The 13,247-nt window shown below is 55.2% G+C and overlaps 1 protein-coding gene across 2 annotated transcripts in view; it reads right to left on the bottom strand.

Moving 5' to 3' along the window:
• The window catches only part of CAPZB (capping actin protein of muscle Z-line subunit beta), a gene marked incomplete at its 3' end in the record, with an annotated part of 135,299 nt that overhangs the window by 14,022 nt on the left and 108,030 nt on the right, over positions 1-13,247 (bottom strand). For both annotated transcript variants that reach the window (XM_082832302.1, XM_082832301.1), the window contains exons 5-6: positions 4,938-5,079; positions 4,451-4,567 (exon numbers count right to left, since the gene is read on the bottom strand). In XM_082832302.1, coding sequence (XP_082688428.1) covers positions 4,451-4,567; positions 4,938-5,079 — 259 coding nt within the window. The remainder of the gene's footprint in view (positions 1-4,450; positions 4,568-4,937; positions 5,080-13,247) is intronic.

Genomic DNA, 13,247 nt, shown 5'->3' with positions numbered 1-13,247 from the left:
CACATCATTAACTTAGATTTGCCACCCTCATTGCTTCCCTGCCCCTCCTTTTGCAGTTACTTACTTTGGAAACCAGCCCCAGATTTAATGCACCTCAGATGAGTTATGCGACCGGCCGCGAGGATGATGACAGAAGCATCAATTTCCTCATGAAAGCCCAAGAGCACAGGCGATCCAACAGGCCCGCGGCCCGCGCGCTGCTCTGAGGACGGCTGCTCCGCAGGCCTGCGTTTGGCTTGGCAGCGGGTGCTGCGCACAGCAAGCCCAGACCCTGGCCGTGGGCTGGCAGCTCTGATCTAAACTATTAGGAAGGCTGAGGATTAAATATTTGTCCAGGTCACTGTAAACCGGGTGGAGTTATAAACAGTTTGGAGCGGTAAGTGATGCAGGAAACAGTTTCCGGATACGGGTTTAGGACTTTCCACCACTCCCCAGGTGGCAGGGTGTCGGGGAGGACGGCTGCGAGGGAGCCAGCTGCCTGGGGTCTGGCGGCCCCTCCCTGGTCAGCGGTTCCTGGAAGACGAGGGCCCATTTCCATGCAAAAGGATGGTCTCTGCCCAGTGAGCACTAGCCTCTGGGACGGTGTGGGGACAGCTCTGCCCAGAGGCCAGAGAAGGGGACCCCCGAGATCCCCTGCGGCTCCAGGCCCCGTGACACGGCAGAGGTGGTGCAGGTTCTGCACGGAGAGTGTGAGGCTCCGACACGCGGCCCAGGCACCTGCCTTGCGCTTCTACTGTTCAAGTGCACGGAGATGCTTCTGTGACTGCACTTAAAAGAGCTACTAAATTTATCCTTCCTGCCACATTAAAAAATTAATGGTTATGAAAAGCATAATTATTATCTTACTGAAAAGCCATTTTGATATTAAAAGGAACCCTCATGAAGTCAGGCACTCCCAGGATGAGGATGGCAACGGTCACCTCTGCCAAGGAAGGCTCCCTCCTGAGGCCCTTCTGAGGGTGCTGCACTGCAGCCAGCAGCGGCTTCTCTGAGGCCAAGTCTCACAGGAGACTCAGGCCAAGCCACCTGTCTGTGCTTCCTCTTCCTGTCACACGAAGACACCACTGCCCTGCACCAGCACAGGGTTAAGGCCTTCCCTTGGGGTGGGGCTGTTAAAAGTCCTAAACAGGACTCTTAAACGAGGGTCTTCAACCTGCTCAGAAGCTTCAAGCAGCACGTGAAGCAGAAGTGAAGACAAGTCTCCTCCAGGGGAGGCGGCACCTTCCAGTCCAAGCTCCCAGCTCACCTCACACACCTGGAAGGGGCACCTTGAAGATGGGCTGCTCATGACACCTAAGCCAAAGATGGGCAAGAGAAAGGCACACAGCAGCTGTGATACTGTGATTTATAAGAAATACACAGTTTGGTCATTCGGATGACCAAAATACATTTCTCACGTACATCTGCTCTTTATCCATGGTTCCGGGCTCACAGCTCCCAAACCCTTGGAATTTCCTGGGCGATAAGAGCAATGGGAGCATCTTTTGTTATACTTGGTCTCTTGTCCTCAGTTCCTGAAATCAATCGCTTCGGGGCCATAAAGGTGAAATGGGTGCCTTGTCACTCATAACAAGCCCCTTTCCACCACAACTGGGTTTACGTTAATGAGGTGGCTTCTGGAAAGTACCTAAGCATGGGGGCTGGTTGCCAGGGGAACCAACCATAAATAGAGGAGTGGAACTTTTAGTCCTATCTCTATTTCCAGGCAGGGGAGAAGGGCTGGGGGCTGAATCAATCACCAACTGCTAGTGAGTTAATCATCACGCCTATGTAATGAAGTCTCCACAAAACCCCACGAAAGACGGGAATCAGCTTCCAGGCTGGGGAACCAAAATGCTTCCAGGGGCCCCAAAACTCCATGAGAACGAAGCTCCTTCGTTTGAGACCTCGCCCCGTGGATCTCTCCATCTGGCTGTTGATTCGTAACCTTTAAATGTCCCTTGGAATAAATCTGCAATCTAATGAGTAAACGGGTTTCCCGAGTTCTGTGAGCAGCTCTAGCAAATTAATCGAACCCAAGTAGGGGGTCATGGGAACCTCTGATTTGTAGCCAGTAGGTCAGAAGCACAGGGGACAACCTGGACTCCCCACTAGCATTGGAAGGTGTGTCTCAGGGGAGGGAGGAGGGCAGGCAGTCTTGTGGGACTGAGCCCTGAACCTGTGGGATCTGATGCTATCTCCGGGTAGAGTGTCAGGCTCGTAGGTGAATTGTAGGACACCCTGCTGGCGTCTGGAGTACTGCTTGCTGGTGGCATGGGGAGTCGCCCCCCAAGATGGAATTAGGTACAAAACCCCAAAGAGTAGCACTCGTCAAGTTTTAATGTGCACATAAATTACCTGGAGAATTTTGTGAACTTTAGATCCTGATTTGGTGGGTCTGGGTAGGGCCCCAAGCTCTCTGCATTTCTGACAAGCTCTTCCGCGGTGCTGACGCTGGTCCCTCCTGGACTAGACTGTGGGCAGGAAGGTTCCCTCCAGCTGCAGAGCAGAGGCTCTCAGGAGAGCCCTCCTGCCTGGCCGGGCCGTTCAGGACCAGAGAGGTGGGAAACAGAGCAAAGCAATGCTTCTCGCCACATCAGAGGAGCCTGAAGTGCAGACACACACTGAGCCCTGAGGGCGAGGAGAGAGAAGCCACGGCCAAGCCTGCAGTCCCCTGGTCCTGCAGGGCAGGGAGCCGGCTGGGAAACGGCAGGCGGTGTTCAACCACAGGTGGCTCAAATGGCATCTATCTGGAAATGCGAAGCCCTGCTTAGGCGGTGAATCAGAGCTGGACAAGCTCACCCGGAAGACCAGTGCCCTAGAAAGACGGTTATCAGACTGATGCCTCCCCACTACGGAAGTCTTTGGTAGCCAGGCTGGAGGGCTCCAAACTTGGCCTTGAACTAATACGAAGACAGAGTCATCTTAGTTAATGTGCAAGGAAGAAAGCCGGAAGGAACAGCTAACACCTGGATGACCAAAACCGAGATTCGACATTATCTGTCCCTGGCAGAATGGACAAAAACCAAAACGTGAGTTCGCATGTAAAACCTCATTTTAAGAAAGATCGACTGCACAAGAACAGAAGGGGAAATCCCTGGACCGTCAACAGCTCGTGGGAAAAGAGGTGGGGTGGGGAGCCAGTGGGGGGCCGTGTAGCCTGCACGCCTGTGCGGTGCCTGCAGAGCGGCGCGCGGCCCATGCTGGATGCCTCTTTTTATGGAGACTGATGTAAAAGGAACGGGCTATCCCCCAAGGCAGCGAGCTCCCTGGTCCCACCCGAGCAGAGCGGCACAAACTGTCCTGTCAGGTTGGGAGATGACCTCTGAACTCTTCCCACGTCAAGACCCTGTGACTCAAGCAGTCTTTGGACTGCTTTGACCAGACACCCATTTTTTCTGTATGAGGTGAACGAATACTCTTGAGTTTTGAAAAGTGCCCTGCTGGGGTGCATAGTAGAGGATGCCAGTGACTATCATTCCGTTGCACCCCTGCATCCCTGGAGCACTGCTGCGGGGGCCAGAGCTGAGCAGAGAGCAGGTGTGTACCACAGGACACCTGCCTGGGGAGGCCGGTAAACCCGCTTGGAGGCTTAACAGGCTCTCCCTCTTCTGGATCCCTGTAGCTTCTTTTTCAGTCCTTTCTCTCCTTTTGGGGACCCTGGCTACTATCCCCCAGCAGCCTGCTGCCAAGCCCCTAGGCTGACCCCCTGGCTGCCGTCACTCCTCACTGCCCACCCCCATCCACAGATCACGGCCATCCATTCTCGCTGCAGAAAGCACCTCTCCATTGTCCAGTGGCTGCCGGCTGCCCACACCCAGCCCTCTCTCGACTGTGAGAAAGCTGCCTGATTTCACTCTAGGAAATCAACACCCACACCCCTGTTCGTCTCCTCGACCATGGGTAGTCACATGACCCTAGCGTCAGGAAGTGATTCTGTCCAGGACAAGTAACCCGACCCGCCAGTGAGACGTTCCTGGGGTTACACGGCAGACCTGCTCTGCGAGAGAGGCTCTCCCCCAGGATGGCCAGAGGCTGCCAGGAGCCCCCGCACGGAGATCCAGAGTCCTGCCCACATCATTCGTGTCTTAGACCCGGGCGGGCTGAACGATGTCGGAACGTCACACTTAGGTGAGCTGACCCATTTCCATTTTCGCTTAAGTCAGTGGGAGTTACTTCCGTCACCTGCAACCAAGAGCCCTAATACATCATCTAAGCCACAACTGAGAAAGTAACGCATTCTAAAATGTTGCCAGCGGCAATGCCCTAGACGCCACGGGAGCATCTTAACATAAACACCTTGATCCCAAGTAAAACCTCCCATGACTGAATGTCGGGAAACACGGACAGGCCTGTGGGGAGATCACGTCAGGCACAGGGGCTGCCCCAGGACCCTCTGTGGGGCAGCTGCTCACTCATCTCCACACACGGCCAGCCCTGGGGCTGCAGCCGGGGGCACTGACCACTCTACCTGTCTAGTAAGGCTGCCGCCGAGGTTCATGGTGCCAGAGCCAGATTTGTTGGTCTGCAGCCACAGCATCACCGTGGAGGTCAGCTTGTAATGGGCGGTGCGACCGCTGGACTTCTCCTGTAGGAAGAGACAGAGATCAGAGCCTTGGGCACAACCCTGAGCTGAGGAGAGCCCGAATGGCCCCTGAATTCAGGTCATTCTAACACGTCCCTTCCTAACACGTCACCATGACATGACCTTATAGAATCCCAAATGGTTTTTAAAGGGGCCGAATCTGCGGTCACTGTACCCAAGTTCTTTGGGGATCTTTTTCATCAATGACTACTGTGATCCTGACTTATCTTTATCCACATGGCTGTGGGCACTTTTAGGAATCAGCAGGGGTTTATACGTCACGACATATCCCCATCAAGAAGCACCTGCTAGGGAACAGGCCGCACCGTTTGGGCTGCCAGCTGCAGGCGGGGGGTGGGGGTGGGAGCTGTACCTGCACTTCCACCACGTGGATGGAGTCCCAGCAGCCTTTGATCTTCTTTGATCCATCTCCAGCCTTCTTTATGAGGATCACTCCAGCAAAACCATGATCCAGATCCCAGAGGTAGACAGATGAGACGCCGCCTTCAAAATACCTGCAGGAAGCAGGCCCACGTGTCCATGAGATGTTAAGCCCGTCAAATTACAGATCATCACCCCAGGTCCCAGGGGTGGTCATTTGGCAGAGATTCATCTAAATGTCTCTCTGGGATTAACGACCCTCCCTACGGTGGTTCCCGGGTTGGTTCTTGCATGTGTCCTGCTCATTCGTCGGTCAGGGGAGGGGATGCAGCATCCTTTCGGGTGGGGGGCTCACAGAAAGAACACGGAATTAGGAGTCCAAAAGATGAGTCTGAGTCTGAGCTGCCCTTCCTCTAGCTTTGTGGCCTTTGGCAAACTGACTCCACTTCTCTGGGCTTCACATTCCTTCCAGAAGAAGGATCCAGAACGTGTGTGACACGTAACAGATCCTCAATGGGGGTCATTCCTATTGAGTAATCATTACCGTGTGATACTCCTATGTTTTGGGATGGCTACTTTACAGGCAAAAAACAGGAAAAACAGCAACAACAGTCCAGACTTGTCCCACTGAGAGCAGACAGAGCTCTGTTCTCCCCGGAACGCTCCAGGGCCTGCACACGCTGGGGTTTCTGTGGGTTTTTCAGAGCGACCTGCTGCAACTGTATAGCCTGAAACGAAGGGCTAAGGTTGGGACCGAGCTTCCTCCGCAAGTCTGAGGCAATACTGAAAAATTCCTAATTCAGATCAAATGCAGGAGGGAAAGAAAAGGCCAGAGGAGCAAAGGAAATCAGGCAAGGATCCCAAATTCAAGGGCACCAAGGCAGCGGCTGTCCGTACAGGTCCGAGGAGCTCAGAAAGCAAAGGCGGACCACCAGCTGACATGGCAGCACCTCAAATTCTGCTGACGACCAACTACAACTCTGGAACGATGGAGTCTCTGGTGGCTAATAGCACACTCTTTACCAGAAAGTCTGTGGCCTCTCTGACCCCATTTAACCCTGCATCAGTGGTGCGGAAGGTGCACTCCGGAACTCTCCAGGAGGCCCGGGGCCGCGGCCTCGGATGTGAGCAGCAGGCAGGCACCGAGATGCACGGGCTGGGGAGTCAGGCAGGCACATGTCCCCATGCCCGCCCCGCCAGTCACCAGTTACGTCACACGCTTATCCGCCCGATGACTACTTATCAAGAGCTACCAGCTACCGGCTCTGCGAACTGGGCCTTAGTTTCTTTATAAAGCAGGGACAGTATTGGGACTTCCCTGGCAGTCCAGCTAAGGTTAAGGTTCCACGTTCCCAACGCGGGGGGCCCGGGTTTGATCCCTGGTCAGGGAACTAGATCCCGCATGCCACGACTAAAAGATCCCACACGCCGCAACTCAAGACCCGGCACAGCCAAATAAATAAATATTAAAAAAACCAAACAAACAGGGACGGTATCTACTTTCTAGGACTGTGGAAAGACAAAAACAATACAGGAAATACCTGACCAAAGATTATTATTTTCATAACAAAAACAAGTAATAGAAATAAACATGTATATGAATTACACCTCGATAACGCTGTTACATGATAAAAAATATACATGGTAAATGCTAATATTTAGAGAATGTAAGCGATGGGTATTCCAAGAATTCTTTGTACTCTTTTTTGGATAATTTTGCTGTAAATCAAACTCTTTCAAACTAAAAAGTTTTCGTACAAAGGCCAGTATGTGATATACACCAGAGTGTAACCGAGAGACAGACGGAAGAGGTAGTCCCTCTTCATGCTGGCGAGCTGCAGGGCCCCGCGGCTGCTTTGTCTCTGGCTCTGACCCACCGCAGGCCCACTGGGCGTGGCGCATGAGGGCCCACACCTAGGTCTGTTCCCCTCGCGCCCTCCCCGCCAGCATTCCTCAGGGAGACTGTCCCGACTGCTCCATCCCGCGCTACCCATTGCGATTGAGCTGTCAAGTGAAATGCACAGCTGTCTCCCCTGGCCAGTCGGCCCCAGAAGGCAGGTGACAGCAGGAGGCTGTATCAGGTGCCAGCCCCGGGGCTAGATGTTGGTCAAAAGATTGAGGGACTGAGGGAAAGGAAAGATCGAGGGATTGAGGACTCTGGCTTCCGACCAGGGCAGCAGAGCGTAGAACCGTGAGGGGAAAGCACGGGAGAATGGAGAGACACACCTGCGGGCCCGAGCTCAGCGCCAGCCCAGGGCAACTCCGGGAACCTGGCCAACGCTGGGCACTCGGGGACCCCACTCGGGAAGGCGCTTTCCCTTGTTCTAGATCTCTCCCCAGACCCCAAGTAGGTAAGTGTTCTGGCGTAGAGCCTGAGGCGCCCCCAACTTCCCTCCACAGGGCCACCCTGACCCGGCCCAGCCCTGCAGGGAGCTGGTCACACGCCGGGCCACCCTGGAACGTGGTCACCTTGGGACCAGACCCCTCACTCAGGTGAGCGGGCAGCATGGGCTCCGGGGTTTTGGTGCCCCCTCCCCGAATTCCCCGGGAAGCAGAGCTGCACTATGGCGGGCGGGAAGGGCAGCCCAGGGCAGACCCGCCAACACCCGTCCTTTCGGTGACAGATGGCTGGGTTCCATCGCATGGTTTTCCCTTTCCGCCTGCTTGTCGGGAGAGCAGCCCCACATCAAAAGGGAAAAAACAACTTTTAAAAATGTGGCTTTTCTTGTGCTGGCAGAAGTGGGCCGCTAATTCCTTCTTTCCTGGAGCGAAGGCGCGAAGCCCAGAGGGCGTGTTCATCCTTCTGCCCCTCGAAGCCCGAGGCCCCCCGCCTCAGGCGCCTTCCAGCCCAGAGTGTTGTTCTTGTCTCTGTGCTGGGACTCGGGGGAGGGCAGGTCAGGCTGCCCTGGGAGGGAACCAGCAGAGGGCCTGGTGGCTTGACAACCCTCCTCGACACCACCTGGCAGCCAGTTCAAAAGCACCAGGTGGCCTGTGGTTGAGCCCTCTCAGTCCCCTCCCTTAGATTTCTGTTTTCTTCCAGAAGAATAAAACAACAGCATTACCGTTTTGCGGGGCGGAACTGGCCATTTCCACTCCAAAGTCCCACCTCACGGCCCGGCTCCGCTCCGGGCAGCTCCTCCCTGGCATCCTCAGCTTCCCTTGTGGGCCACACTGACCAGGTCCAACGTTACAAAATGTTGGAGACAAAGGAGGTAAAAATGCAAGCTCGACTCTGATGCTCACGTGGGTTACTATTCTTCCCCCACATTAAAAAAATTATTAGAAGAACATTATTTTAAAAAAAGGAAGTTTACAATTTAGCCCACAACACCATAAATCAGCTTATCCCATAAATCTCATTTTTCCAAATTCCCCTCCGGTCTCTGTCCAGACGCTTACTTTTATGTAACTGTAGGCACAGCAAGGGGACGGGGCTGGGCTCGGCTCTCCTCACTTGGCCGGAATCACGAGCACCCTTCCACGGAGCCACGTGAGCTCCGTAATTGGTTTCATAGCTGGGAGAGTGTCCCGTTGGGTAGTCCCCTAACTTACAGGCGATCGGACCTTCAGTAAAGAGACGAGGGCAGCAGCGCCAGAACGACTCACATTCCATTCACCTAAAGGGACCTCTGGGGACGCGCACGGCTGCGAGTCTCAACCCGATGTTCCAGGACAAAGGGACTGGAGGACGCGTGATGAGAAAGGGCTGGCTCAGAATCGCCCAGAAGGCCAGCCTCTGTAGCAGAGTGGCCACGGGGCACTGACAGCCCCCCGTCCCACGGTTTATGGTCCTGCTCTGCGCGTGAAGCGTTAATTAAAGAGGGACCTCAACAAGTTTTTGGAAATTTATTCTTACCTACTGTACTTTGATCATAATGACATGAAACGGGAAAAAAAATAATTTTTATGTGGTTCACATTTATGAGTTTTTACATAAAGGCTTTTGTGGGTATTTTAAGAATGTGCTAAAATGTTGTCTGAAACCACATAAAGCCATCTGAGGAGTCGCCCGCCAGAACTAACAGCACACACATGGAAGCACTTTAGCTGGCCTTTGTATATTTAATGAGTCAAATAGTATTAATATTGTTTAAATGCTAACATGCTATTTCAATAAGGGGGCTCTGCCATCCCTGGCGACTCGCTCTCGGGCTGCGCACGGCAGCATGAGCGAGGCATCAAGAGTGGCCTGGCGCTGCAAGCAGGCGGCTGAGGGGTTCACCCGGCCGGCCTGTGCTCTGCCCCTCCTCCACAGGGCAGGGAGGGAGGACGGTCCCAGGACCACTGCCATGGCCCAGCCGCGCTGGGCACAAAAGGGGAGGCCCAGAGGTCTCTGGTCAAGGGGGCAGCTCGGGGAACATCTTTAAAACGTGGACGCCCAAAGACGAAACCCCTGGGCTTTTCTTAGCCCTGGTACCTTCAGGGAGTGAGGGCTGAAATCCACACACACGGTGAGGACGGTGAATGACCTGTTAGCCACAGGGACGCAGGGACAGTCTGTGGGGACGCTGCAGAGAAGCCGGCTTGGAAAGTCGAACCAGGCAACAGTGGGGCCTTTCAGAGTTCCAGGAGCATCAGTAGGGGAACCGATAGACCGACCCAGACCAACCCGGGAACAACGAGAGGAAAACGCTGCTCTGATGTCCACCCAAGAGTGAACTCTTTCAACCAAGCGCCATCGGCTCCACAGTTGGTGGCTTTCAAGAGCTTCCCAGCAGATTAATATTTTTTTAAGGCAAATGGAACTGCAGAGAATTCAGACAGCTGGCATTAAGGAGATGGGGGCACCTGGATTGGCTCCGTTAAGTCCCACCATCTGAAAAACAGCATGTTGACCACAACCAGGTATCATCAACTTCAAAAGACCAGGTCACCAGGGCACTGCGCTGGATAAGCCAGGAGCCACAGGCAAGCCCCTCAGGTGGGCTGGCTATTGCCCCGCACAGCCAATCACACTGAAGCGCCTGGGCGAGTTAGACCCTGAACCTGGATCAGCGAAAAGCCTGGGGTGTCAGTGACTCTCTTTTTCCCACAGAGCTACGTCGTTTTCCCCCTGAAATGCACTCCTCCACTTGACCAAAGTCAGCGTCACGCATACAGATTGTATGACCATAACTCTCCAACCTCAGGACTGCTGGGGAGGAGGAGACAAAAGGGAAAACATAATACTTCATACTCAAAATGACCTACTTCACAAAAGGAAAAAAAAAAAACCAAAACCCAAAACCTAGTTGGGCTCCTAAAGCTTTATGGAGTGTTTGAGGCTGAGGTGTGCGTGGCGACCACGATGGAAACTTGTTTCAGGAATCTGGGCTGTAACCAGGCTTGGCCAACGCGGGGCTGCGCATGTAACAGGGAAGCTGGGACTGGAATCGGCTTGGAGGTTGGCCCTCCCTCTTTCCCATCAAATCGCCTCCTGGGAGAATAGCTGGACTTGTGGCTCTGATACAGAGGCCCCAACAGGTAATGAGTCACATGCCATGACCCCCACAAAAGAGCCACAGCCAGCACAGATCTGCTGGGAGCAGGGTTCATTCAGACGTGCTCCTTTAGCCGAAAGTGGGCTGGGCAGCCTTCCCGGGACTGGGCAGGAGGCCGGAGCGGATGTGGATCTCTGGCAGCGCGATGACACCTGCGATTCGGAGGACAGGCAGTCACCCCCAAACCCAGACAAGTCGGTGGGGGGTGGGGGGGCAGCACAAGGCCACACCCTTAGGTGCTGGAGTGTGAGCTTCTGCAGTCGGCTTCATTAAACAAAGCCAAGAGGAAGGCAAGGAATATTTATGCGGCACCAACGTGGTTTTCTCATTTGCAAGATGAAAACATTGGATCCGAGGTTCACTGGGGTCTCTCCCAGCTCTGACACTCCAGGATCAGGTGGGCTGCATGAGGGCCGGTGTGAGGCACACTCTGAGCGCCACAGTGCAGATTCCCAACATCTTACGTTGAACAAAACTTTGCTTACACACCTCCAGTGACAGCCGTTTCCACCATGGTTTTTGGAACGTGTCCCAGAATCTGCCCACGGACATGGGACAGGTATCCTGCAGACATTCCTTCCAGCACACACAGGTGCAACAGTCCCCTGAGCAAACATGCCGATCGGTTAGGCAGGCGCGACTTCAATGCCAGTTGCACTCAGACGTGCACATCTGGACCGTGGCTGCGGCGCTTTACAGCTTCGCTTTACGAGGTTTTTATTTTTTTACTTAAAGAGGAATAATGAAGGCCTCTCTGGAAACAATGGTTCTGCTGCAGGGGCCGCCGAGCTGGCCTGGCACCTGACCACACCGTCCGCACTGCATGCCACCCGTGAGCGTCCTCTGCCTCTCCGGGCTACCCGTGAACACACTGCCCACCCGGGAGGATGTGGACGGTCAAGGCCTTCTGGAGTTGCCATCGCCATCGCCCAAGAGCTGCCGTTTTTGAGAACCCATTCTGTGTCAGGGGCTTTGCATACATTATTCTACAGTTAAGATGGTGGAAACCCAGAGAGCGAAAGGAATGCACCCAAGTCACACAGCCGAGAACTGGGGAGCTGGCTGCCCCAGAGCCACGTCCTGTTCTCATGGCCCCGGTTTAGCCTGTGGGGCTGGACTTAGGTAAATTCTCTCTCTCTCACTCTCACACACACAAACACACACACACGCTGCTGTAAACAATGCTGCCTCAAGTGCAGGAGAAAGTCAGGGAAGGAAGGAAGGGGTACACCAAGTGGCCAGGAGTCTGTGCAACACCGAGAACCCTGCACTGGGAGTTCTGGAAGGAGGGCCCTCCACTTCAAGGTGGCAGCAGAGGCCTGCTGGCTGAACGGCTGGAAGACCACCCACCCTCGATACTCGCACGAAGCAGCTTCCCTGGCAGCACAGGGTGCCCGGCAGGACCAGGGAGCACCGCCACCGGAGGAAGCCGGTCCTCGCTTCACCCCAACACGTGCAGCCACATAACCCGAAGCGTGACTGGCTGCCGTGCGGTGACAGAACCCAGGAATCCTGGAGGAACCAGAGTCCTTGATGCTGAGTCGGGGATCATGTTTGTAAATGAGCTTGTCTTCTGCATGCTCCTGTTTTCCATTTAACTTTCTTCCAGCAGATGAAAAGCAGATAGCGCGTGCCAAGGCAAGCAGACCCTGGGCACGGCCTCAGGAGCCTGGCGAAGGGGACCCACGTGGACGCACCATCACTGGCCTCCAGGCTGGGGGGCAACGAGTGGCCTGTCTGGACCCTGCGTGCACGGGCTCTGGGAACCGCAGGAAATGCCCCTGCTTCAGAGCAGGGCTCAGAGCAGCTGAAACTTACACCACGAGAGCAGGAAGCGACTCGACCCAACTCACCCCAAAGCAGACAGGGCGTCTCTCCACGCGTCTCCCACTCCATCAAAACAGCGCAGCTGAGGCGACTTGGCTTCCCCCTTAGCTGCCTCCAGCACTCTCACATCAGCCCAAGACTGGCAGCCGGAGGCCCACAGCAGGCAGGGCGGGTTCCCAGAGGCCCTCCAAATGCATGGAAGATACAAATAATGTAGGTGGAAACCCAAACACTAATTATGCTGCCGACAAGCTGAGAGCCAGGCACGACTTCCCCACCTTTACCAGGCGGTCCCTGGGGCACAGGATGTGTAGCAAGTGGCACTGTGGCAGGGTCCCTCGGGAGACCTTCAGACACGGGAGAGGCCCTCCACCTCCGGGCAAGGGGGAAAAGGTTCACGCGGCGGGGGCCACACAGACCTGTGTGCAGGGGCAGGCAGCCAGGCCGATGGCCAGTCCCGATGGTCCAGGTCTCACCTGCCCCAGAACTTTCCTGAACGATTCCATCACCTCACGCTTACTCTGCTCAGTGCTTCCACCCATCTCCCGGCTGGGTTCTTACTCTGGAGACAAAGGTAACTGGGCCTGGCTGTTTCTGGTGGTGGGAAACACAGGGTAACCTCCACCCACAGGTGTCGCTCAGCCAGACTAGCGGGGGAGCGGTGAGGATCGAGCAGCCAGAGTAAGAGGAGTCCGGGTCAGGGTCTCGCACCCCAGCCCCCAAACAACTTCTGGAGGGATCTCTCAGGACGCACAGCCAGAGCTGTCCCACGTACCCTGGGACCCTCCAGACCCTGCCCCAGGTGCTGAGGACTACACCCCAGGCCTGTGCCGGACGAGGGCCCGTGCACCTGTCCGCATGGCCCCTGTGCCCTGGCCACACCAGTGAGCCCCTCCCCACCAGGTCACACGGCTGAGCATGGCTCCCCACGACCACCCGAGCTTCCACGATTTGCTAGGAGGACTCACAGGACTCAGAAGAGCCGTGCTCGCAGC

The sequence above is a fragment of the Leucopleurus acutus genome (genome assembly GCF_964270905.1).
Source record: "Leucopleurus acutus genome assembly, chromosome: 2".
NCBI classification, from domain to species: domain Eukaryota; kingdom Metazoa; phylum Chordata; class Mammalia; order Artiodactyla; family Delphinidae; genus Leucopleurus; species Leucopleurus acutus.
Note: the sequence above shows the minus strand (reverse complement) of the source record. Positions and strands in the feature narration are given on the sequence as shown.